The 26,514-nt window shown below is 50.9% G+C and overlaps 1 protein-coding gene across 28 annotated transcripts in view; it reads right to left on the reverse strand.

Moving 5' to 3' along the window:
- MICAL3 (microtubule associated monooxygenase, calponin and LIM domain containing 3) overlaps positions 1–26,514 on the reverse strand; it is a 218,928-nt gene that overhangs the window by 18,665 nt on the left and 173,749 nt on the right. For 9 of the 28 annotated variants that reach the window (XR_012017918.1, XM_072799684.1, XM_072799709.1 and 6 more), the window contains 13 exons: positions 26,126–26,382; positions 24,190–24,279; positions 22,022–22,159; positions 20,782–20,844; positions 17,103–17,216; positions 16,227–16,373; positions 15,748–15,830; positions 12,322–14,173; positions 11,740–11,834; positions 8,032–8,082; positions 6,609–6,719; positions 5,070–5,163; positions 107–157 (listed from right to left, as the gene is read on the reverse strand). Coding sequence is in view for 26 of the 28 variants with exons in the window: in XM_072799684.1 (XP_072655785.1) it covers positions 107–157; positions 5,070–5,163; positions 6,609–6,719; positions 8,032–8,082; positions 11,740–11,834; positions 12,322–14,173; positions 15,748–15,830; positions 16,227–16,373; positions 17,103–17,216; positions 20,782–20,844; positions 22,022–22,159; positions 24,190–24,279; positions 26,126–26,382 (3,146 nt within the window). In the remaining 2 variants the exon portion in view is untranslated. Of the gene's footprint in view, positions 1–106; positions 158–3,168; positions 3,316–5,069; positions 5,164–6,608; positions 6,720–8,031; positions 8,083–11,739; positions 11,835–12,321; positions 14,174–15,747; positions 15,831–16,226; positions 16,423–17,102; positions 17,217–20,781; positions 20,845–22,021; positions 22,160–24,189; positions 24,574–26,125; positions 26,383–26,514 lie in introns of those variants that run through there. The other 19 variants (XM_072799694.1, XM_072799689.1, XM_072799698.1 and 16 more) reach the window with 14 other exon arrangements.

Here is a 26,514-nt window from a genome sequence, read left to right on the forward strand (position 1 = left end):
CCTTCTTGTTGTTTGTGAGCAGGGACTGGGGACAGCGGTAAGGGGGGGGGAGGGAGAGGGGGGGTTCAGCAGGGTTAGTGTCAGCAACAGATACTGCTATACATACCACCCAGATGCAAGTCGATGAGGTCACTGTAATAAGACTCTCCCCAATAGTCTACAACAAGGAATTGGTGAAGAGAGAGTTATTGGATCTGATAACCCTCCTGTGCCCCCATACCCAAAGCAATCAATGACATGAAGCATAAGAAACACAGGGACACAGCAAGAGGGCAAGGAGAAACAGCCAGAAAGCATGCATCTCTCTGGAAGTGCATCACATATACACAGGTGCTGTAGCTGCACTTTCTGGTGGTGGGAGGGAGAGCTCGCTACAAATCACAGGTGATGCGTGAATAGCCAATTAACAATGGGATTGCTGTTCATACCTCCGATCAATTAAGACAGGAAATAAGGCCTTGGCTTTGCTGGGAGTCCCGACCCTGCTGGAACTCAACTGTATCTAAGATTTTTAAAAATTCAAGGGCAGATCAAGGGCTACTTACTGCCTCTGTTATTACTGAATATCAGAAGCCCCAGGCTGAGAGGCCGAAGACAAGATGTGAACATCCTAAATGAGTTCTGTAAGGCCACCAATTCTTAGGTTTAATGGCAGTCAGAGCTCTCCAAGAGTTCACCTGTGACCCCACTGGTGAGCATATCAAAGTCCTTGCAGAGCCACCATCACTGGATAGGTCTGAGATGAAGGCAATCCTGTTTCTTCTGAGGTCAGGCCCCAACTTCAGCCAGGCTTCTCTTTGAAAGCAAGAAATGAGCTGTCACTATTTGCCCTATGGTTCTTGGAGGTGTGCTGGCCACAGGCAGTGCTTGCTTTTAGCTCCATGTGGCTGTCCAGCAAGGCTGTGATGCTCTTCCCAGGCCTGAGATGCAGAGCCTGGGCTGCTGAGAGGCTGTGCTTGGTCGGGGTATGGTGGGGTCCCCGTCCTCCCAGAATCATAAACAAGCATGGAGTTCTACAAAAGCCAGCTGCTACTTTTGACCCTCTGCCTCCATATCTCTCAGTCTGAATGCTGATCCTGGCAGCCTTCTGTTCCACACGAGGGTGTCCCTCTAAGAATGGCCATACTAGAAAGCAGAATATAATCCTGGAACGGTTTTTCAACTCATGCTCAGGGCTGATGCAATGGTTAAAATCTGAATCACGGTTCCAGAAACACAAAGGGCTTTTCAGGTCCTCCAGACTAGAAATCCCATCTGCCCTAGGCTTGAAGGCTCTTGAACCTAACCCTTATGGTACAGATATACATGAGCCTTAGACAAATTGAGATCAATAGGATGGCAGGTCCATATCAGATCTCTTCTCTGGAAGGACAGCCTGGCTAACAGTCTGACCCTTCAGAGAACTGTGGAAGCCTGGGCCCATCAAGTGAGACAAGATGGCAGGCTCAGCTAACTGTGCACCCTCAGGGAAGGGGCCAGCTGGCATGGCTGCAAGACTCCAAACTACCATGTTCAACTGAGATAGTCTCCTTAAGGACTCAGACAGGAGCAAACAGATGAACAAGAGAAACGCAATGAAGAAGCAGGAGAGAAAGGACAGCCAATGGTCACAGTTCAGCCTCAAAGATGATCTCTGCCAAGTGGGGACAGGGCCACTGAGACTTCTGACAAGAGGCAAGCCTTAGACATGATGTGCTTAAAATAAGAAAAGGAAAATAGCATGTTTGGAAATCTGTTTTTTTTTTTTTTTTTAAGATTTGTATTTATTTATTCATGAGAGACACAGAGCAAGCGAGAGCGAGAGCGGCAGAGACACAGGCAGAGGGAGAAGCAGGCTCCATGCAGGGAGCCTGACGTGGGACTCGATCCCAGGTCTCCAGGATAACAACTTGGGCCGAAGGCAGCGCTAAACCGCTGAGCCACCTGGGCTGCGCCTGGAAATCTATTCTTATGGTAGGAGCTACTGTATCCTGAGACTTTCCCAAATGCATCATGGGGAAATCTAAGGGAGCTACCAAAATCTGTCTTTAAGAACAGGACAAATTTGTATTTGGATGAAGGTGCTTTGATAAAGCTCTGCTTACAAGAGTTTGGACAACAGTGGTTTTCAAACTGTTCTGTGAGACCTTTGCATTCTTTGAGTGGTACTCCAGTGGTCTCCCAACTACCAGGTTAACAAATACTCTGAATTCCTTTGAAACTTACACAACACTCTACATTCAAAAGCTTGATATGCCAACTTTAACCCATTGAAGACCATCAATGCATCAATCAGGTAAACTTGCTTTTGTGGGGCTCTCAGGACCAAGTTTCTTCTGCCCTCCAGGTACAAGTATCTGTACTCCCTGAAAATGTGTTAGAGAACAGGATACCTTACATATTTATTTAAATTCTGGCCTGTAAATAGAGTGCTCTCGAACACCTGTACAGGACAGCCCCCTGGGGAGCCATCACTCAGTGACACCCGGCCTGTCAGAGCAGCTCCTGTCACAGTGTATCCCTGAGGAGGGTAAGTCCACTGCATACTTGGGAGCACTTCTCTGAGATCTACTCTTTATAAGGAATATGAACTGCTACTAGATTTACTAGTGATTCAACTGTAAACAATTCCAACTGCTCCCACCTTCAGCTTCTAGGATCCAGGTAATTTAAACTGCATGTATCCTGAGATTTCCCAGTGAACTATTAAAACACTGTTGTAATTTCTGGCAAATCCCTCTGCGTATCAGGATGTTCTCTACACTAGGCCCCAGGGATGGGTTGGAGGCTGAGGCCTATTATCACTTGCAGTTCTCTGCTCTAACCTGTATTTCCAAACTGGTGCTTTCCAACATTAGAGCGGTTCTTTTTGATTTAAACTTGAACTTACAATTTGGCTTGTATAAAGGGTTCTTCTGCTAAGAAACAAGTTTGAAAACCACTGACTTAGATGAAATCCTGGTTGCATATTTTTATGAAAAGGTAATTTACCTAAACAACTAGAAAGGAGAATTTTGGCAATCTCCCACACCAATCTTCAAGGGTAGTTTCTATGACCCCTGGGCAGTCAGCAGCTTGAACAACACATCCTGTTACAGAAGTACCGAAGCAATGCCACAGTCTCAAACTGCAAGGCATCCAATAGGTGCACAGTGCTTTATAGAAATCACCGACCCTGGGGCGGCCCACCTGAACCTCAGAACCCTGTGAGGAGGACGCGCAGACTGTCTTCCTTAAGGACTTAGGCTAACAATGACGTGGAGGTGTGCAAGCCTGTTGAGTTATTCTGACGTGTTGGAAGATCTATCCCTCACTTTCCATCTAGGCAGGAGTAATCTGTGGGAAAGGGTAAGAAGGAATGAAGATGGGTCAAGGCTCCCTCCTGACATCTGCAAGAAGAGAAAGCAACAGGGTTGGGCCCTGTGAGTCCTGATAACAGCTGGGCAGGGCATCCCTGGGGGGCTTGGGCTAACTCCCACCAGGTGGTCAGATTTAACTGAGGAGGCCAAAGAAGCACACGCAGGGCAGGAAGCCAAAACAGGATGGTGGGGGACACCACAGCTTCATCTGGAAGCCTAGAAACTCCCTTAGGTGAACCTGAATCTCCACTCATTGACACGAGGGCCAGTGCTTCCTTGTAGTCACACATCCCAGGCTTCTGGCTTACAGGCTGCTCAGTGGTTCGCCTTTTTGCATGTCATTTGTGGCCCAGGCTTCAAGCAGTCACTCCAGCATCAGGTAAAGCACAAAGCTGAGAATGTCACATCCTCATCTTTCTCCCCCATCCCATCTCTTCACCTGAAGGTCATCACTGAGTCGACTGTTCAGCTGCAATTTCTAGGCCTTGAAGGGCCTGGAAAGATCTTCTTCTATGCTTGAACCTGGACTCTACCCCTGCCAAGCCCTATGAATTCATCTTCACATCAGGCACATACTACTGTGAGGTCAGCTCTGCAAGATTGAGTGGCAGCAACCGGCCCCATTCCTGGCTGCCTCTTATTGGTTCCTCAGTTTACAGAGAGCCTCCCTGCCAGGAGGTGTAGGCAACCCTGCCCCTCTGCCACACCAGAAAAAAGAATAAGGGCCACTGCAAACTTAGGTCACCTCCTTTCTTTATCCTTAGCCTCACAACCTGAAGGCTGAGCCGGGAGGCCTGTGCTCCCTATGAGATGGAAGCTTCCCCGTCCAGAGTCTGGCTGACACTCATGGACTCTGGAGAAAGCAGAGGCCAGCCACTCCACACTGGAGTGGGGCTTCTGGCTGGGGCTGACCCAGTGGTTTAAAGGGCTTCCTCCTGGGCCCTTGGAACCAGATGACTCAGGTACTTCCTTGTGTCCTGAGTCCCCAACTGCTGAAGCCACCTTATGGGCTCCTTGGACCGGCAGTAGGTGTGACCGCACTGCATTCTGCAGCTCTTCTCTGGGAACAGCAGCCACCGAGCATATGGCCCGCACAGCCATTCCCTGCTGTATACTGTGCTGGCTCGCCACTGTCCCCTGAGTCTGTTCACCCTGCCCCAAATGACACAGATCCTGCGTTCTGGCAGGGAAGCCTGTGTGCTCTGCACATGGGATGTGGCTAGAGCTCTGTATAGCATGGGTCCTCCCGTTCTCAGTGTAGTCTGAGCAGGAGAGGGAGCCCAAAAAGCTAAACAGAGGAGGTGGTTGTGGGGAGCAGGCTAGGGACCCCACTCATGCAGTTCTGTGATGGCTCCTTGTGGTACAGTGTCCCTCATCCCAGCTATTTTCTTCTAGAGGAAATGATGTGGGAGGGAGGCAGGGTGGAGAAGAGGGGAGGCGGCCCAGTGCTCGCCATCAACATGTGGAGTGGACTGACTTCGTTCTATAGCTAGATGGCCACCCTCTGACAGGGTGGAAGAACAAGTCCAGGCCCCAGGGCAGTTCCAAACAGAGATGCTTTCCTTTTCCTTTGTTTAATAGAAGCCCCAATATTAGTGATGAAGGGCCCCAGAGAACCCTGCTGGAAGAGAAGCTGAGTTCCAGATAAGGGGACATAAAACTAGCCTGTGGCCATGGGGGGTGGGGGTGGGGGCTTAACCAACCTCCTCACAAAGGAGACCTGGACAATACCTGCTTCACCACGGAGCGCCTTCTCCACGGCCACCCCTCTTTCCTCCAGCTGTCTCTGCTTCTCCTCCACCTGCTCCAGCTGCCTCTGGATGATCTGCGGGGAGAATGGGACCGTGTAAGCACCCATCGTTCTCTCCTGTCTCCTAGCTTCAGGAGGACCGCTAAACTTTACAAACACAAACAGGGAGAAAAACAAATTAGGTCCAGAACTTGGAAAAGCTTTGCCCAGAGTGTGGTGTGAAGACCCCCTGCACCAAATCCCCTGGGGCCATCGTTAGTAAGCACCATGGCATGAGGGTGCTTGTCCAGCCCTCTGCAGGGCTGTTCAGAGACCGGAGGTGATGTCAGCTCCTACTGGAAGGACTGACGCGCCACATCCCTCTAAGACCTGCTAATCTCGAGGCTGCTAAAGCACTACCAAGGGCTCCTGGAGGCTACTGCAGAAACACTGTCTCTAAGGTTAAAAAAAAAAAAAAAAAAAAAAAAAAAATCTAGAATGGAGCAATGCCAGATTCCACAATGCCAAACCAGAATCTGTTTGGAAGCTCATAGCGAGAAGTTTCTCTGCACTACGTGGGGACTAATCATAGATACTAGAAGGACATTCAATTCCCAAAACAGTAGGTAAAGACATACATCTGGAAAATGGCACAGAGAAAATGAAATAAAATCCAGGGTTCCAGTCAATGTAGAGAATGTGGATACAGAGTAAGGTTCAAGAAAAGGACTAAATGATTGGTTTTTGATGCTTACTAAACATGGAATTCAGAGGAGCATCTTGGCATTTGGGTTTGTTGTTAGCGTTTCTCATTGTTTACAGCTTGTGATTAGTGTACTAATACAAATACAACTATACACACACACAATTTCATTAAAAAACATATTGTATTTAGATATCTTTTAGTACTTTATATGAAGAAATTATTTTTTGTGGCACCTGGGTGGCTCAGCAGTTGAACGTCTGCCTTAGGCTTAGGACATGATCCCAGAATCCCAGGATCAAGTCCCGCATCGGGTTCCCCGCAGGGAGCCTGCTTCTCCCTCTGCCTGTGTCTCTGCCTTGATCTCTCTGTGTCTCTTATGAATAAATAAATAAAATCTTCAAAAAAAAAGAGGAAAATTATTTTTTGTTCCAGAAAGATAATCTGGAATGGTCTAGGGCCTATGAGGCCTGAAGATAGAGGCTGATGCCTGGAGGATAGCTCTGACCTGGAAATCTCAGGCCCACCAGAGGCTGACAAGTCACAGATCACCTCTTGATAATAGTTATCACGACTGAACTAGTTGATTTTACAGTGATTACTCCAGAGCAAGGAATTTAGGAACCTCAAAGCCTGGCTCTTCCTTTTCTACCAATAATTCCATAAAAACGAGGCTTCTGCAGTTGCATCAAGCCAGAGGCTGACATGATAAGGCTGCCCTCTCCAGCGTCAGGGACACCCCATCTACCTCTGCTCTGTCCTCTTTACCCTCCTGCAACATGGACAAGGACAAGCAGTGTTGGAGAGGAGGATGCTCCTTCCCACTCAGGGATCTCACCTGTGCTCGGTGCAGCCGCTTCAGCTCCTCTTGCTTGGCCTGTCTACGAGCTGCCTTCTGCACACGCCGGGTCAGCTTGGCATTCAGTTCCTCCTCTGTGTAGGTTCTCGGCTGGAGGGAATGAGAGAGGTGTCCTCAGTCAGGGGCAGCAGGCTGGGCCGGGTCTGAGCACTGGTTGGCAGGGGGCAGGGGGCAGTGGGGGCACCCTGGGTGGGAGCCGCCCCTCTGCAGAGGGCCTGCAGGACACGCTGCCAGGCTGAGGCTCTGCCAGAGGCTTCAGTGACACAGGTCCTTGCTGGAGCCCTGAATGCCACGTATCTACAGGTGAGCTACTTGCCCGCTGTCACTGTGATGGGGACAGGATGCTGAGTGGGGCCTGACTGTTAGGAAGTTCAGTGGACCAAGTGTCATGTGCTCCTTTATCTCAGAGATCACACGTTTTCCCTGGAAGGATGTCTGCTCTTAAGACTTTCCTGCTTCTGGGAGGCATACAGGGGAAAGGAAAAAAAAATCAGGATCCTTTCATTTTCTTGTTATGTATGGAAAGCTACTTCCTTCAGATGAGTGATATTTATATGGTTCTCTAAGAAGTAACATCTGAAGTAGAGAAAATAGGGGTGCTTCTATTTTAACTGCACGAACCCCATACTAACTAGTACAGTCTGAAGAAGGGAGATACAGAGGTGAAGCTGGCCTGCCTCCCTGGCCTGCACAGAAGGCAGCGGTGGGCCACGGAGAGGAGGTGGGAAGGCGGTCTGGTGGGGTGGTTCCAGCCGCCGCTCTCAGGCCCTAAGGAGGCCACAGGCCAGATCCAGGGCACATTCGTGCCTACAACTGTTTGAGCAGCCCCACCTGCAAACGTGGGCACTGACAGTGCAAGGCAGTGTCAGGTGCCTCGTGTGAACACTGACCAACCACTAAGAGATCTCTATTCCTAATGTCTTCTTTATTTCCTCCATGGGGAAAAAAAGAGAGAGACAGTCTTTGAAAGACTTTAAGAGACTTCTGAATTCAACTCAGGAGTCTAGTCTAATAATCTTTAAGAGCTCAAGTGACACTGGAGGGCCAGCTGAGCAGGTAAGTCCTTAAGGATCACTGCAGTGTTCTGGTGCCCTCAGCCTTTCACCTTGCAAGGCATGGAGCTGAGGGCTCGTGAACTCCCTACTCCTTGGTGCTTAGTCCCAAAGGGGCGGCCCTGGAGTAAGATGACCACGTGCACTCCAGCCAGTCAGGAGCAGGGGATCTCACCTTCCTCCGCCATGACACGGCTCAAGAATGTTCTGCTGCCAGTGTCTGCTAGTGCTCCATGCATGTGTGAACAGTTAGTGAGGATGTGGCTGGAGAGCCAGGGCTGGGGGCTGCTCCGGGTGGTTAATCACAGACATGCATGCAACAATGACCAGCCATGGGAATGAGACACTACCTTTGATGGATATGATCTCTTGAATGCCAAGGCGTGTGGTACATAAACCGACTTTTAAGGGAATGGCAACGGAAAACAAAACAGAATAGTAATAATAACAATTAAAATAATTAAAACTAGAACACAGAAATGGAGCAAAATCAGAAGTTTAAAACAAACACGGAAGACTAAAGACTAAAACGCATGATTATTTTTCACAACATCACACAGGACTGCGGAAGTGAGGAACCGGGGGATTCAGATCCTAGCAGCAGAGGCCAGTGAACCCCAGTTTCTGAATAAGGACTGGGTTCACTTTTCTACTGAGAAGACGGCTCTTCCTTGTTATGCCTCAAATCTTCTCTCTTCTCTTTTCACTCTCCCCTGGGTATAATAAAGCCATTCAAATATATGGGTATAGATGCTATTTCTCCTTCAGTAACCCAATCATTTGTGGAAATTCAGATGACTTTCAGCTCAGTGTTTGCAGGGGGCACAGGTGGTGGGAAATTCCTGTTGCCAGGGACACAGAAACACAGATGCAGAGCATACTGAGCAGCATCACTAAGGTTCTCTTCTAGAGGATTCTGTCTCTGCTGGCAAAGAAATCTTGGATGGGGTTGGGGGCCGTTTCTTGATTATACACTGTGAAAGGGGTGTTAAGTAGCATAAATAACTGATATTCACCAAAAATATATCAGGCACATATGTCTTGCCTCAGACTGACTCATCTCTCCCACAAACCAGAGCAAAAGGATGAATCTCATTATTAGAACAGTCAGTTAAAAAAACAGAAGACAGATAATTCCCCAAGCAGCATGTGAGCCACTCCATAGGAACAATGTAACCACAACTGAGGAACAGCACTGAATGTGGGCACCTGTGGCTGCTGTACAAAGTCAAGGGGGTGGGGGCAATCCTTGATGGAGGAGGTCAGATCCACAGCGCCCTACTTAGCATGGTTTCAGTCTGTAGTGACTAGAAGGGTGAAATTATGACACATCTGTGCTGTGCTGAGAGCATGAGGCCAGCCAGGGCCGCTGCTTCTGCTGTGAGACGGGGACCAGGGCCAGTCTATCCAAGAGCAAACGCACACGCCCATGGCTGGGTCCCAGGGCTTAAGACACAGTGCATCACTTTATATGTAAAGTCAGATGAGGGAAAGAAAAGAGGTGAATGAAGATGATCTTTTGTTGGTAGGGTTAGAGGTGATGTATATATTTAATCTGTGTTATCTTAATTTTTCCAAGTAAACATTTTGAATAAAAATGTTATTTTCAATTTGAGTTTTTTTTTTGTTTGTTTTTTTTTTTTAATGAAAGAAAACTCAGGCACCTGTTTCACAGACGCCTGACTTGGAGACGGGTATGTGATGTAAGAGGAACCATTTCCCCAGCTGCTAGGGTCAGGCGTGTTAGCAAGATGCTCCCTCTTGAGTTCCAACCCCACTGTCCCTTTAGGTGTCCCCACTCCCTTCACTTACTGCTCTGAAAAATTTCTAACGTAGGAAAAGTTGGAAAAGGACAATGAACATCTTTACCTAGATTTGCTAAATATTAGCATTTTGCCACATATTTGATATATATAATCTTTTTTTCCTGAATCATCTGTAGGCATTTCTTATGCCTACAAATTTTAGCATGTACTTCTTAAGAACAGACACATTTTCCTACAATACTATAGTCCCTTAATGTCTTACAAGAACTTAGCATTGATGTGGAATCACTGCACATCTACATATATTATACTATCCAGGATCAAATTCACTAAATTATTCCAAAGAGTCTGGCATGGCTGTTTTTGTTTTGTTTTCCTGCTTTGGCTTCCATCCTTGAAAATACAGCGCATGTTCTCACCCAGCCTGACCCCACAGGATTCAGGTCAACCTGTGCAGGTTCAGCTTTGTCTTTAAATTCCCTGCTCAGCCTCTGTGGGACACACGTGGACCGTGAGGCCCCCAAGGCCTCTGATTCTGGGATTCCAGAAGTGGGGTCTGTGGCTTGTTGGTCATTCAGAAGGGGAAGAGCTCGCTACGTGCCTCAGGCCAGCAAGGCCCCAGGGGAGGCTGTCCTCAGGGACCCACACTGCCGGAAGACAGTGTGGTACAGCCAGCAGGGCACCCCAGCACTCGGTGTCCCACCACGACATTTCATTCATTGATAGAGAAATAGTGGCGAGAATGACCACAAAACCCACCACAGAGGGAGTTTCTGACCCACAGGAGATGAACTGGCTGAACAGAGGCCAAGTGAACCCCAGACCACACTGTCCTTCGCCGACCCCTCCTGGCCCCCCTAACTCCCAAAGCAGTGCCAGTTCCCAGCGTCAGCACATGCTTAGGGACCCATGTACATGTCCAGAAACAGTTCTCAGGGCCACTCTTGATAGTAGTGCTGCTACCTATGGGGAGAGCTGGACTCGGAGCTGGTCGGGCTGGGGCAGGTGGAAGCTGCCTCTGCACATGGCAGGGCAGGTAGGAGGCCTGACTGTTCACACGTTCTTCTAGGATAGTGGATAGGTAAACAGCTGGCATGGCCCAGAGAGATCAAGAGACCAAGGAGGAGAGGACTAAGAGATGGGTTCCTCCAGTGTGTCAGGTTGCTAAAGGCTGGGTTGGGCAGTGACAGGGGACTGGCAACAGGTGCAGAAGCCATCTTCACCTAACAGACATGTGCAGGGCTCAGGGGAGGGCAGACTCAAATCCGAGCCCCAGAGAACCTTGTGAAGAAGGTATATGATGTTCTGGGGACATTTTTCATTCAGAAAAGAGAGCTGAAAATAGCTGGGCTGTCGCCTGGGACAGGACGGTGAGTGTGTGTGTCCTGTGGTCACACAGTGGAGATGGTATGGTTTCAATTGCCCTCAGGTGCTGCCCAGGCCTTTCTGAATTGTAGGCCCCAACCCACTACTGTCTTTGAGGCACAGACGCCCTGTTAGAACTTTCTCTAACCCCTCTCCCTCCTTTAACCTCACTGTATCCACACAGAGCTACAAGAGCCCTTGGAAATCAGAAAATGGAATAAATACCCAAGAGCCCTTCCACACTGAGGGTTTGCTTCTCAGGAGGGCTGCGTGGCCATATTATCTCCCAAGTCTGGGGCCTTGCGAGGGATGAGTTCCGATCCACAGTGCCCTACTTGGCACAGAATCCAGGTCAGGGTCCTGGACTGGTTCTTTAAGAGCAAACACTCCTCTCTAACCCACAAATGTACAGAGCACACAGGATGATAGGGCACATTCCTCACTGACTTAACCTCTGTCTACTGCTAAATTCATCGTGCCTGTCCCAACGTCCTCCAGACTCAGGGGCATGAGCAACTTCTTCCTCCTGTCACTCTGGACATGGGTGGATGCTATTCCACATGGGATTTCTGAGGACAATGCCGGTAGCTTGCTGAAAATCTAGTGAATCTCTGAGCGTGGAATGTCTCTGTCTTCTTCCCAAGAATGAAACACAGGAACTCTTGCCATTGAAATAAATAAGCCCCAGCTGTTCACTAAAAAGAAAATGCCCAAGAGAAGAACTCCCTTTATGTGTCTCTTACTTGAGCCTGGGCTGGACTCAGGATTCAGCTGTACCTGCTGGGAGCTCAGAAGAGGGTGCTCACTTCACCCCGGGCTTGAGATTTGCTTTCCTTTTCTTCCACCTCATCAAAGACCAATCAATCCTACACAGAGGATTGGGCTAGGCTTGACCCCTTCTGGAGCCCCACCATAGGGCCTACATACCTCTCGCCTGGACTTCTGGGAGGACCTCTCAAGGATGTCATCACTGGACAGGTCTGAGTCCTCGGAGAAGCTCAACTGGCGCCGCAGGTGCAGCTCTAAGGGGATGGAAATGAGAGACAAATCGAGGACACCACAGTGCTTACCTGATTTCTACACTCGCCTGAGCCACCCAGGGGAGCAGGACAGAAGTTGGATTTCTTTCCAGTTCGAGTGACTCTTAACCCAGGGCCAACACCACGTAGACGGTGCTGCAAAGACAGCCAGCCTTGCTCCTCCCCAAGGGGCCACCGCTCCACCTTGCTCAGAATCAGGCCCTCCTCTGGCGTCATGTGGCTTGAGAAAGGGCACAGGCCTCCCAAGTCTCCCTTACTCAGTTCCAAGCTGAGTTTTAGAATTATTCTATCCTGCAGAATATGCCCTGCAAGCCCACGGTTCCGTTTCCTTCTTCCTCACCCTGTTAGCATAGCTCCTAGGAACCCTCGGGGATGCAGCACAAGCAATGGATTTTCTGAGAAAAACCAATGGCTGGAGGACAGCCCCCTCATGCCCTGCCCTAGGACGGGTCTCTTGGTGTCGACCTACCTGCTCTCACAACAGGGGACATCTTGTGCTTGCCAGAGTCCACAGTGGCACCGCTGGAAGGGGTGCTGGAACAGGACTTGTCATCACCCTTCTTCTTTTTGTCCTTCTTGTACCCGGAAAAGACCGACTTCCACAGGGACTTGGGCTTGGCAGCAGCTTCCTCCAGAAGGCTTGGGCTGGGCTTCTCCGGGGGCCGGCCCTCACCTTTGGACTTCTTCTCTTTCTTGTTTCTGCGGGGGGAGAAGAGTGACGATCTCTTCTTGCTCTTCCCACTGGAGCCCTCGGATGAGGTGACCGAACCATCTGGGCCCCCTGAGTCCGATGGTGGGGAGAGGACCTCCTCACTAGTGGCTTCGTGCTTCAGGGCAGGCTCCCTGGGGCCTTTGAGAACTGGGCGTCTAGGGGACTCGGGGCTGAGGTCTTTGCCCTTGGAGGGAACAGAGGAGGCTTTGTGGGAGGTGCCTCCTGGGGGACTGGAGGTCCCAGCCGCCATCTCCATTTCCTTCATCTTACTCAGCTGCTTGGCCATAGCGTCTCTCAACGCCTGGCTCTTCACAGACTTCTCCCTGGCTCGCATGCGCTCCTCAGCCAGCTCCTTGGCTTCTGGAGAGACTAAGGGCAGGCCCCTCTTCTGTGGCTGGACCCCACTCTCCAGAGTAGGCAACCTACCATTCTCCTTGGCTAGGGGTGGGTGGAGGGGCCTCTCCGTGCGGGGCCAGTAGGAGGGGGGTGTGAAGAACTTCTCCTGGAGACTCGAGTCCTCGGTCTTGTCATCATAGGTGTCCTCCACATCATCGGCAAATGGGATCTCATCCACGCTCTCCACAAACGACTTCCGCATCTCCTCTTGGAGGGGCTGGGTGGGCTCCCGGGGGGCCCGCATGAACGTCGCAGGTGGTGGTGGTGGAATCACCGAGGCCTTGGGCTCAGCGTCCTTATGCTCATGAGTCTGATATGGCTTCCTCCGAAGAGTTGCGGGTTCCTCGTCTTGGGGTGGTGGTGGCGGTGGGCTTGAAGGGGGAGTGAGCATGGTGGAGTCTGATGTGTTGAAGCTCTGGCTGCCCAAAGTCTTCATGTTGGAGGAGCTCCCGTGAAGGCCCAGCCCGGAGCTGCTCGACAGATCTCTCCTCTCCTCCTGGGAGCTTTTCAGCTCTCTGTCCGACGGGGACTTGGGGGTTGGCAGGAAGGGCTGGTCACCGTCTGACTTCGGCAGGCCTAGTCTCTTAGGAACAGGTGGAGGCTTCAGAAGCTGGAGTCCCTCCCCCTCGGGAGACTTCTCCACTGCATAGGATTTTAGGGACACTGGTTTAAAGGCAGGCGAAGGGAAGCTGGGCTCATACACCTTGCTCCGATCCACTGGTGTGAGCCCGAGGCTGCGGCGGATCTCGGCGCTCTTCATCCAGAACTCTGCCACCAGGTCATTCCGCTTCAGGGCCTCATCCACAGCGAGAGGGCTGCCCAGCCTGTCCTTGGTGTCCCCTTGGTTCTTCAAGGGGAGGGGAACCACTGGGATAGATGTTTTGGCTGAAACAGGCTGGAGCCGTATGGGGGACTTGGTGGGGGATGGGGCCGTGGTCTCAGAGGAAGGCTGAGGCTGGGAGCAAATGGGGAGCTGGGTGCTGGTGGGGGTGGAGGTGGCCAAAGGCGACAGGCACTGCGAGCTCACTGGGGAGGTAGGTGTCCTGGCTTCTGGCAGAGCCACTGGCTGAGAACGGATGGGGGAGCATGCAGCTCTCTGACTGCAGGGCACTTCCACCTTGGGCTTCACTTTGGGGAGCAAAGGCTTGGGGAAAAGGTTCTCTTCGGGCAATTTTGCCTTGGTGACAACAGAGACAAGTGGGATTTGGGCCCCCTGCAGAAAAGGAAGATAGAAGCTGCTAAGAAGGCAGGGTTCAGTGGTCAGTAGAAACCCACTGGGAGCTCTCTCACAAACAACCTGTGTTTATGAAACTAATTCTTCTCTTTGTCCTTTAGGCTGTCATTTAAATGGCTCCAGGAGAGTGGTTCTCACTTTCTGCTCTACTTGTTCCATTTTTTTTAAGATTATTTTTTATTTATTTTTTTTTTTTTAAGATTTTTTTAAGATTTTTTTTTAAGATTTTTTTTTTTAAGATTATTTATTTATTTATTCATAGAGACACAGAGAGAGAGAGGCAGAGACACAGGCAGAGGGAGAAGCAGGCACCATGCAGAGAGCCTGACGTGGGACTCGATCCAGGGTCTCCAGGATCACACCCTAGGCGCAGGCGGCGCTAAACCGCTGTGCCACCGGGGCTGCCCTACTTGTTCCATTTTTAAAGCCACTCCACTTTGTTGAACAGACTCAGCTTTCAGGGTTTGATTCATCTAAACACATCTTAGGGGATCCCTGAGTGGTACAGCGGTTTAGCGCCTGCCTTTGGCCCAGGGCGCGATCCTGGAGACCCGGGATCGAATCCCACGTCGGGCTCCCGGTGCATGGAGCCTGGTTCTCCCTCTGCCTATGTCTCTGCCTCTCTCTCTCTCACTGTGTGCCTATCATAAAAACAAAAACAAAAACAAAAAACCACATCTTAAATTCTCTGTGCGCTGAGATGGACTCTGGCCACGGCACACTGATAGATTCTGCTCTTCCGACTCCAGACCCCATGAGCTCTACGTCTCTGATGTATGAACATAGGGACCAACACTCTAAGATTTAAAACAGCTATTTTTTTACAGTCTAGACTACGAATTGCCCATCCCAGGAAGCTCAAAGACCCAGATATTCCTGTAAGAACCTTATATCACCCCACCCATGAGTCTCAGTGAGGCTTCCCCAATTTCATGGATGAAATCACCAAATTCATCTTACTTCTTAGAATCCCAAAGACCAAATCAAGCCAGTGTAGGTCTTGAGTTTGGCCTCCCTCCCCGATCTGTCCTTCAGATCACATCTTGTGAAACATGTTCCCTAGGACATACTGTTGTGATCTGTTTACGGAGCATTCTCCAATGTGTGGCTCACAAACCACTGGTAATTCAGATGCATATTTTTATTTTAAAACTCAAACATTCATTTTAACCTAACACTAAGAAACAAATGCATCATCATATCAAACCAACGATTCCATAAAAATTATTGCTTTAACTTAAAAATACATTTACTTTTAAAATGGTGTGGTATAAAAAAAAAATAAATAAATAAAAAATAAAATGGTGTGGTATGATAGCAGAGTGACACAGTGGTGGGATGACCCAGGTTTTGGATTGGGGCCATGCAGGATTAGGGACACTGCCCAGGGTGAGGACTGAGCTGCATCCCCTCTGCCACTCCTGTTTCCAGCAGCCCCACTGAGCACAAGAATCAAAAAGTGGGTTCACATCCAGGCTCTAAGACAAAGGAATTACTATGTGCACTCAGGGTCCCATTGGTCCTGTCCCCCACAGTGAGCTGCGAGCCCTTACCTCTGCCTTAGGGCTGTGGCCTGGGGACCGCAGACCAGCTTGCTCCTCAGGGGACAGGGCAGGGCTGGGGACCCGGGTGAGACCTGAACAGAACAGAAACAGGGTATGTAAGTGGAAGCTCTACCACCTTCCCTTCTCTCGGAGGGCTCCTCTCCCAGCCGGCTCTGAAGGAAAATGCTTTCCAGAGTGTCCCCGGATGCCACTTCTGCTAGTGTCATTAGTGTGTGATCTGTGTGCAGCTAGGAGACGGACCTCCCACCCTTTCACAGCTCCAGAGCCCACACAAAAGGGCTGTCGGAGAAGTCATGTGCAGGGTCCCTGCATGGGGCAGGGGCAGGAAGACACCTGGGGGCTGGCATGCATCATGCCGACTCTGCTGCAGCTCTGCTCCCGTGACCTGTGTCCTCGGGGCTGCTCTCACCATGGTGGGCTCTCAGCGGGAATTCTGGAAGCAGTTTCTCCTGAGACAACAGACTTACTTCTCTCCGGATGCCCTGGTGTGACCTCAGGTGGCTCCTCCTCATTCTCTGAGACCCTCAGCTCCAGGTCTGCCTCTACCGCCTCCTGGTGCTGCACGCGGAGATCCGTCTCGGCATCCGATGGGATCCCGTCAGACCAGCGCTGATCTGGCGGGCCGAAGGGAGAGCACAGCACCCGAGTGAGGCCCTGGCATCCCTGTACCCGAGAGCAGCCAAACCAGTGTCACTGCTTGAGGTCAGGACCTGGCCCTGCGCCCTTGCTAAGCTCTGCCCACTGGGCCCACCAAGCTCCTGAGCCCCAGCCCAAAGTGCCTTATTCTCTGCAACGCTGTGCTCTCACCGAAGCCTACGGAGCTCCATTCATTCTTTTTCTAAATGCACCCGACAGCACCTGACGGGCCACAACAGAGTGAAACACAGCACCGGCGCCTGGGAAGGGTCTGCCTCACCTGAGGTCTGTGCTTCTTCAATCCCACAGCCTGCACTCCCCAGTCCTGCCTGGACTCTGCTCATTTCTCAGGCTGCTCTCTGCCCCCTTTCCCCAGCCACCCAGACTGTCATTCTTATGCCATCTCCTTGTAGGTCCCCTCTGAGCGCATTCACAGACCTTCCACAGGGTACCCAAGCTGCTTGGTTTCCCAAGCACAGCTTACTGAACGCAGGCCATGCTGGACAGTGGCCAAGGGGCGGAGCCACATGTGTTCAGGTTAGTGCCAGAACAAGGGGCGTGACCAGCAGACCTAACTAACAGCTGTCTCGTCTGAGTGCCTTGCTTTTTGCTTTAACATCTATTATCTTTCCGGAGTTTCAGTCACACACTGGGAGGAAGAGGGTGGTTAGCGCAGTGCAGAGAGGAGGCTCTGGGGTTCCCCGTACCATCGTCCAGCTCAGCACCAGTGTCCCCTGTGTCCCCATTCTCTGTGGCCTCCCCTTCTATCTTTGCTGGCTCCGAGTCCACGTCTTCCTCCAGGTCATTCTCATCAAATGGGACTGTAAAGCAGAAACATTCAAAGGAAGGAAGAAAAGGACAGATAGATGGAGAGCCTGCCTGTGCAGGTGTACACAGATGGTGGTCTTCCCAGGGCTTCCAGGTGAACACCTTAAGAAGGGGGCAGAGGGACTGAGGGGTCTGGATTTGGGGTGCTGGTGAGGGCCTGGGACCGAGTACATGGTGCTAGCTCGGCTCTGCTCCAGCGGGCCCAGTGCAAGAGAGCAGCTTTGGCTCTGGCCACCCCCCTGTCCCCGAGGCTGCTGTAAGCTCCTCCCTGTAAGGACAGAGGGGATGCGCTGCTTCCCCAGGCCCAGCAGACAGACACCAGCTGCCGATCCAGCAGCAACAATGACTCTCATGCCAGCATTCTCTGGACCTTGTCACATGCCACAAGTCTTAATCCTTACCATATATGCTAGAGGGTTGGAGGGGAATCCGGGGCCAGACACTTTAGGTGATGTGCTCATGGCCATGCTGCTCATCTAGCAGGTGCGGTGCTGTGTGCAGGGGAGACCCCTGCTGGATGAGTGACCGACGGGACACCTGAAGGCAACGACCTCCCCTTTCAACCCGCAGGGGTTGCAGCTTTGCTTGTGGTAACTCAGAGAAATTTTTTTTTAAAGTGTGTGGGAGGGTATGTAAAGTTCATATTCTAGACTCAAGAATAGCCCTTCGGTGCTGCTGAACAAGGCAAAGCTTGCGTCGACTTCATATTCCTCAGGAGGAACCAGCCCCTAAACACACACACACACACACATACTCTCTCTCTCAGACCTGTTCCCAAGCATACCTGAAACTCGCACTAACAGCTTGGACTAAGAGAAAGTAATTAAGAAAGCAACACGGGCTGCTTTAAAGGATGCTGTGAGATCCCAGCATTACCTGGGACTCACAGACCCGTCTGTCCAGGGGCTCTAAGGGCATCTTCCAGGGTTCTAAACACAGCCACTCTCCAAACACCTCTAGAGGTTCTCACTTCAGGAAAAGGGGTCATGCTTAGATGTATACATCCTAGAGCTGGAGGCTCAAAGCCCAGGGGGGCAGTGGGCAGCAGAAGTATGGGCTGTGGCACAGCTGGGTAGATTTCTTCAAAGCCTCTCAAGGAGAGGCTCTCTCAGGTCACTGGTCTCCTTATCATCCAGCCTTGTGAATCTGTATCCCTGCTTCTGGAAGCACGTGCACAGTGAGTGTGGCACAAACACTGAGAGTGGACACTAAGGTCTGAGTATGAAGGAAGTCAAGGAAAGTCAAGGGGCACTTTGAAGATGCTGGGGTTGTGTCCTTTCTTGACCTAGTCACAGGTGTTTTTGTTAAAAAAAAAAATTCCTTGGGGCACTTGGGTGGCTCAGTCGGTTAAGCATCTGACTCTTGCTTTCGGCTCAGGTCATGATCTCAGAGTCGTGAGATCCAGCCCCGCACTGGACTCCCCACTCGGATGGGGAGTCTGCTTAAGATCCTCTCTCCCTCTGCACATTCCCCCACCCCGCCCCTCCTCGCACGCACAGTTGTATTCTCTCAGAAAATAAATAACAATAGTAATAATTCCTTAAGCTGTATAACTATCTTACCACCCCTTTTGAATACTCAAGCTTATTAAAAATAAGGTGATGACTTGCATCTGATTCTGGGGAAGCATACAAAATAGGTTTGGGATGGACTCTGTGGAAAGATGGGAGAGTTCCAGAATAAGTTCTAGGCTGGCACATAGTGGATATCACACCCCTCCTTTTGAGATACCAGAGTAGCCCATGGAGCTGGTAATGCCAAGACGCTTTCCTGTGATGGTGGCATTTGTTGGGAAAAGTACCGGGGGTAACACTACTCAATTATTTCCATAGGTTTAAAGCATTTATATGATCACATTGCTGTTTCAGTTTGTCAAACTCCAGGAGTAGGATTTCTGAGGAACAAACAGAAGTCTCTGTACCTCCTCAAACCTGAGCTATCATCTGGATAACGAGCTCATGGCGTCATGACACCATTTGTGAAGTGGTAAGGCACAGAGAGGCCTCTCTTTCCCCCTTGAATTTTTCTACTTTGGCAGTCACTCCAACCCAGTGGAAGTGGAAGCAGGGCTCATTCCATTAAAGCCCATCATGCCCAACATGTATGCTTAAATGACTCTGAGTCCCTGGACATCAAGATGATAATTTATACTCTGTCGGCAAGTGTCCTGGATGGGAGCACCAAGGAGACCATGACAAGACTCCTCGGCTTGGCACAGCTCCAGTCAGGATAGCCCGATCCCCGGCCCTGTCCCTCGGCCCCCACGTGGTTCTCCAACTCAGAGCAGCTACTAGGGAATGCCTGTTGTAGAGTCAGATAGGTACTAAGTCTACAGTCCTTGTGAGTACCTTGAAAGGAACAATTGTCACATATATCAAAAAACAAACAAGTGAGGGACATCAATGCAGCAGCAGCAGGTGCTGGAGAAACGCAGCTCGAGGGATGGAACTGGGAGGTTCACCCATGTTAGGATGGAGTGCAGAGTGCTAGAAGCTGCCACACACTATGGAAGCTGGGAATCACAGACATACTGAGCTTCTGCTTTGTTTCAGCTGCCAGCTGGGAAGTCCTGACACCCCAGCCTTCTCCACCATCCTGGGAGACTGACTGGTTAGGAGAGATGGCCAGCAGCTTCTGCTCCCAGGGCTTGGGTGTGACCACAGGTCCAGCTCTCCCTGCAGCTCTGTGACTTGTGTGCCTGGTGCCCACGAGTGAGGACAATGAGCGGGGCTGCTCAGAGACAGGTGGTGAAGATCTGGGGGCTCCCATCCTACTCAGCCTAGAAGCAACCACCAGGACTACAGTTCTCAACCAGGGGACAACACTGCCCTCCTTCAAGTGCTATTTGATACTGTGTGGGGCACTTTTGGTTGGGGCAGGAGGTTGAGGCTGCGTGGCTGACGTTTTGAGGGCAGAGGCCAGGGAAGTTAATTGTCCCATAATGCACAGAACTGTCCTGCCCCCACCGAGCACGGCTGTTGCCCACATTGAGAGACATCTCTCCAGAAAAGGTCAGGAGAGACAACGAAGGTTTCTCAGCTATCTCCTGGCCCAAGTATTTAAACAGACCTTGCACCTCAGTACAGAGGTTGCCTGTGCCCCCCTCTTCACTGAGGAGTCTTCCATAGGTCCTTGAGTCCTCAATGTCTTGTCCTCTGTAGTTGGGTGATTTGGTGGAATATTAACTGATTCCTCTATCTTCACACCCAACTGCTACATAACTGAACTACTACAGACTTTAAAAATCACGCTGAAAAAGTTCCTTTAGCTTTGGCCTTTCCCCAACCTTTATTAATAATAATAACAACAGGTTCACATCAGTTCTGTCTATGCTCTAGGCTCTCCTCCAGACCTTCCCTGAAGGGCGTGGGGTGCGTGTCTGGTCCATGCAAGGATGGGCTGCCTGAGTGAGGCATGCACGTGCCCCCCCCGCCCGCCGACCCGCGACCTCGGCATGCACTAGCAGCAGGACCAGAATTCTAGTGTTAAGGTACCAGCGGAGCTGCCGAGAGAGAATGGTTATGGTGAGTGGGGAGGGAACAAACATCACCAGACTACCTCCAGAGACCGTCTCCAGCCAGGCCTGCACTGCTGCGCGGCGTATGGAGGGAAGGTCAGGCACTGAATTTAAAACAGACGATAGATACAAAGTTACACAGGGTTGCAGACTCCCAGGGAGGAGAGCTGAGCTCATTTTAAAGCCCCAAACAGGAGAGAAACTGAGAGAGGTTACAAGCCAGAGGCTGCTCTGGCACCAAGGAGGGATCATCATCCGGCTGTTAGCCTACACAATGGGCATCCAGGATGAGAAAAGGGGAGAAAACACAGGGAGGGTCATTGGTGGCTCAAGGCTGCAGAGCTAGCCCAGGCCAGTCCCACATCCCTGCTCAGCAGGGTCTTTCTTCTTTAAACACTCACTCCTGCTGAGTGTTTATGCTGCTGCAAAATAGTTAACAGAGGCTGGTCCTGCCAACAGGTGAGGACTTGGGGCAGGGGAGGATCCGATGGCCCTATCCAGGGCTAAATTTCACGAAGGCAGGAAGCACCTCCTTTGTAGACTCAGAGCCTCCCAGGGTGTGTGGCCCCAGTAGGCGTTGGATGGACTCACAAGGATGAGTGAGTGAGAGTCAGAGGTTGGTGACACCAAGGATCCATATTTAGACAGTGCATATGCTGTGGTCAGAAGGCAGGGAGGATGGCGTGGCAGCTGCCATATCCCTCAGCAGCCACCATCCTTCCCTCGTTTTGCTTGCTATTTCTGGAAGAAGTCAGACTAAAGTTTGTCTTCATGCTACTGTGGAACACAGACCATCTCACCTAGAACCCAGCACTGGACGTTATGCTAGCTAAAAGGCCTCCCGGATCTAAATCTCTTCTTCACACTTCATTTCAGTTCAAAATTTGCTCCACCCCCTCACCCCCCCACCCCGTCCTGCCAATGTACATTCACACTCAGACACACCATACAGGGAAAGCACCAGAACATTTTACTGAGTGGACAGAGTCACCTTGTCTAGTCATACGGGGAAAGAAAACAAGTTCTTGGTTGTCCCAAGGTCAAGTTCATTTTACTATTTTGCATGCACGGAGAAAGAGCTCATAATTTCTGAACCCATAGAGAACTTTACATATCCTCCAACAACAGGTCACAATTAACATCGGGAAAATAAAATCGTTCGTGGGCTCACATTTTGATCAAACTGATGGCTTTGGCCATAATGGAAGAGTCCTCTGCACCAGTGAGAGGGGAGGCAGGGACAGAAGGTGCTCTGAAGGGCACCAATCTTGAAACAGTTACCTCTAGAAGTGGAGGACTCAGAGGTTGGGACCATTCGCTCCTCCTCCTCTCTCTCTCGGATATGTGTCCAGTGCACATCAGCCTGGATCTCCAAGGGGTCGGCCGGATTTACGATCTGCTGTAGCCTCTGGCTCCCAACTAGTTTGCCAAGGTCAGAGGTAGAGGGATGAGGAAGAGAGAGATGACAGAGAGGAAGGAAGCAGAAAATAAACGGTCAAGAGAGGGAGGGGATAGAACACCACAGGAAAGGAAACAGAAAAAAAGTTACTGTGTTTGCCAGGGTCAGTTTGAATCAGAAGGAGACAAAAGTTGAGAACACCCACATACATGCGCACACATGTGCACACACACAATTTCTACTTGTTCCATGTGACTTAGTTGTTCCAAGCTTCTCTTATACTCTTAACTTCAATGAATAGAACCATACATTCCACTTCAAACAGAAAGAACTCTCCTTTCTGATGCTCTTTTCATGTCATCTGCATTTGAAGGACCCAAATGCCAAGTCAGAAAAAGGGGCAGGTTACAAGTGGCCTCTGAAGGGCTATCTCCGTGGGTCAGGAGCACTCGGCTCTGTTACCCAGCACAGTGTGAGATCCTGGAGGATGCACTGTGTGTTCTGTTCCTTCTGTGGTCACACAGAGTGTGCTTATTGCCACCATGCTGACAGCTTCGCCTTTAAGCCAAGTGACAAGAGAAAGGTAGGATGGGACAGTACCATTCTGTCATGAGCCAGCTAACTCATGCAGGGCGGAAACTTACTTTGCTGGTACTTTAGTGTTTATCTTTTGCAGCTAGAGAGAGAAAGAAAAAAAAAATCCCCCTTCCATAAAAGGTCTCATGCTGCATGCTGGTCTGTGGCAGGGACACAGCTATAGGGACAAAGGAGTTTGGGGAGGCAATGGCTGGGAGAGGAAGCACAGATCTACCCTGTAAATCCCAAAGCTGTGGGGGTTTGTGGGCAGGAATAAAGCAACACCTCTCTGCTTTTCCTGAGGTCAAAGCCCTTTTCCTGAAAACTCCATTTGGCACCCTGCAGCTATATGAGAACTCGCCAGCGGATCCTTCAGATGATTCCTGCTGTCAGAGCCCAAGGAATATGCATACAGCCCCCACCCCGTAAGCTCCCTGTCACTGGTGCTTGGACCATGCCACACAGTTGGGTTAAAATAAAGAACAGCCAGCAGCTTAGAGAGGGGACGCTTTGGGAGGGGGGATGGCTTTCCAGGCAGGAAGAGCAGGTGCCACCTGATCTGAAGGACTCTGGGAATCCTGATGGGAGCCCACTCTTCACAATCTAAGGGGACAATTTGGCTTTGGCTTTATCACCACCATGGCACCTCTTAATTTTTAAGCAATGGAGAATGTGATATGGACAGAAAGTACCAGTAGGGCCACCAGGTGTGGATGTGGGCACCACGTGGTGTTAAATGTGAGCTGGGAGCCCTGCATGCACTCTCTCGTTAGAGTTGCTGGTCTCCACAGATTGATGTCTCTAAGGTCAATTGGCTTTCATGGTGTTGGGTGGGGCTAAATACGGCAAAACCTCCCAACAGCTTGAACATCCTAGGACTAAGGAAGGTAAGTTAAAGAGAAAAATGTGAAGTCTTTCTTCATCTTCTAAGCAACAAAGAAAAGACAGTGAGCCTTCTCCCTGGATAACGTTCTGCTTCCTGTTCATAAATGTGGCCTTGGGGAGTCCTCAGCCTCAGAGGACTGTCCTCCTTTCTCAGAGAAATGTTACAGGGCACAGTGGAGGGAGGTTCTGGGCACCTATGCTTGTGATGACACCTATGCTGGTTCCGCCACTTACGAGAGTGTGACTGCAACATGAGGTTTTCTATATTAGAAGAGGTTGAGTCTTTACTAGAGCAGGGGACTTTCAGCAAAGCCTACCAGGGGCCCAGATGGGGGCCAACGCTCAATAAGGCTGCTTCCGGAGTCTTCTCTGCCTTCTCCCTGACTCCCCTCTTCTTACATGCCATTGTCTACATGCCTATTCATGAAGGCTGGGCCCAGGGACAGGTGCCGAGCTAGGCACGTGCCAAAGCCCGTCAGCATTGTTTTATAAAACGCCGATCTTTTCATGTGGGACCTGCTCTTGATGGCAAATTCTGGATGGCTTCTAGGGTGCCAGGGCATAAGGTGGGTGAGGGCAAAGCGGGTACCTTTACGTGTACCCGTAGTTTCTTCCTGTGACAGCTGCCGGAGCCACTGGCCTTGTAGGAGTTCTCTGTCCCAGGGGCAATACTCCCCTTCTACAGCAGGGGGGGTCAGACACCCACAAACAGCATCAAGAATCCCGCACGGGTGGGGGTGGTAAAGGGAAGGGAGGAAAGAGAACAGAGAAGAGTTATCTGCAGGTGCAAGGTGAGAACATCCTGTCACTGTCTACGCAGCCAACGAAGCCCACTGCCCAGGAGACACACACACACCGTGGGCTCGGAACAGTCCTGAGGTGTGGCTGCATCTGCCAGTATGTGTTTCTCCGGTGAAATCCCATTCCCTGCAGGTTGCGTCTTGACGCTAGCTCCAGATCCAGGACATTAACTCTGTGTGGGGGAAAGCAGGGCTAAGCTCTCCCACAAAGGGCACAGACTTTGACCCTAAGCCATGTCTGGGGCTACAAGCCATAGAACATATGAATCAGCAGCTCGAGATGATGATGTATGAAATGATACAAACAAAATAACCTTCCCCCAGATGCGGATGCAGATGTGCTGTGAGCACCATCGCCCCCTCTGACTGACAGGGAGGCAGGGGCAGCCCGGAGCCTGAGCCAGCACAGCTCTGCAGACACAGTGCTACAGAGAAAGAACCCAAGACACCAGCTTCCTGGACCAGCGCCTGCCTCCTTTTTGCACGGACTGCATTCATTGCTCATCAGAATGGGGAGGGAGGGACAACCCAACAAAGTGTGGCCTCTGTGGGCCTCACCCCTGCCTCTGTCTTTGGAGGGAAGAGCACAGGAGAACTAGGTCTAGAGAGGTCCTCAGGGGCCTGAGGAAGTGCTGTGCCTCTGACCACTCACCCTGGTGCCAGGCACCCTGAGGGCAGGGGAGGCTCCTTCCTTCTTGTCTGCCCTGCTCACCAGGGTCTCGAAGGTCATAGCTCCCGGGACAGCCCAGTACTGCACACCCCGTCTGGGGAGGGCTCCGTATCTGCTCAGCCCTCGGTCCTTCTCATGCCCAAATGCGGGTAGGACTGGGCTGCCAAGCACATCGAATTCCAGCAGCAGCAGCAGAGAAAGCTAGCACCAACTCTACAGGGCCCAGGGCTGTAAGAATTTAAGGTGCCTCTCTGATAATGGCTGGGAGGGATCGCCCCTCTTCCACGCCCTGTGCCTTGGAGACAGAGCACAGCGTGAAGGATGTGGCACTGCTGTCAGGGGCACTCGGGTCTCTACCTGTCCGGGTTTCTTTCCCACCACTCACCAGACTTTGTGCAGCCAGGGCAGGGCAAGAATGACCCTCTGCCATACAGAGGCAAGAAAGGAGGCCCACCGAGTTCCTCATCACTCCATGACACACACAGCCAGAGGTAGGCGCAGAATTGCAATGTTTCAAGTCCAAGGCAAGAGAGCATTTCAGAGCCAGCCAGATGGACTGAACACTGGGCTGATGCTCCAAACATGTTACTACCTGTCATCAACTTAACCCTGTTTAGTGAGCACCTAGCCCCTCCTCAGCGACAACAGCTCTGAGCAGAGTGAGATTCGGTATTCTGCAGCCTCCAATATCCTGGACTTGGAGTCAGGGAACTCTCTAGAAAGCTAAATTCCCTTTCTTCATCAAAATAATTTTAATGGAAAGTAAAGGAAAAAAAGAGAGACAATGAGGAGAAAAGGTATAACCTAATTTGCTGACCCTCTGTCTTCTCCTTCCAGTTTCTACTCAGAATGTGCACAAGGGACAGTCCTTCCACTGTCAATGGCCTCCTCTACCCCCAAAATTCAGGTCAGAGGGAGAGGCAGGAGGGATCGTCTCTGGGCGGTGGGAGGCATATCCCTGTGACTCCAGCCACAGAAACTTTACTGAGGCACAGAACCAGACTGCCTCAGGGATGGGATAGGGTCTGAGTTAGGAGAAGAGATTTTTTTCTGACCTTCACTAGACTCTTCCTCTTCCTCTTCCTCTTCATATTCTTCCTCCTCCTCCTCCTCCTCCTCTTCATACTCCTCCTCCTCCTCGTCTTCTTCATGCCCAGGCCCAAAGCTCTTTGAGGCCTCTAGCTCCTCTTCACTCTTTCCTTTCAGAAGAGCATGGATCCTCACGGCCTCCTTCCAAGGAACACCGCCCAGGTCCGAAGTGGGCAGAGGAGGCTCTTCTTCCTCCTCTTCCTCCATCTCTGACTCAGAACTGCTGTGGGGAAACAACCACACAACCAGAGTGAGGGAATGATAAAAACTGAGGAGACAGTTGAAAATCACAGCCAGAGGCAAAATGTCCCAGCAAAGCAACTGTTGGGCGGGAAGGGAGAGAGGACACACATGG

This window comes from Canis lupus, chromosome 25 (assembly GCF_048164855.1).
Source record: "Canis lupus baileyi chromosome 25, mCanLup2.hap1, whole genome shotgun sequence".
NCBI classification, from domain to species: domain Eukaryota; kingdom Metazoa; phylum Chordata; class Mammalia; order Carnivora; family Canidae; genus Canis; species Canis lupus.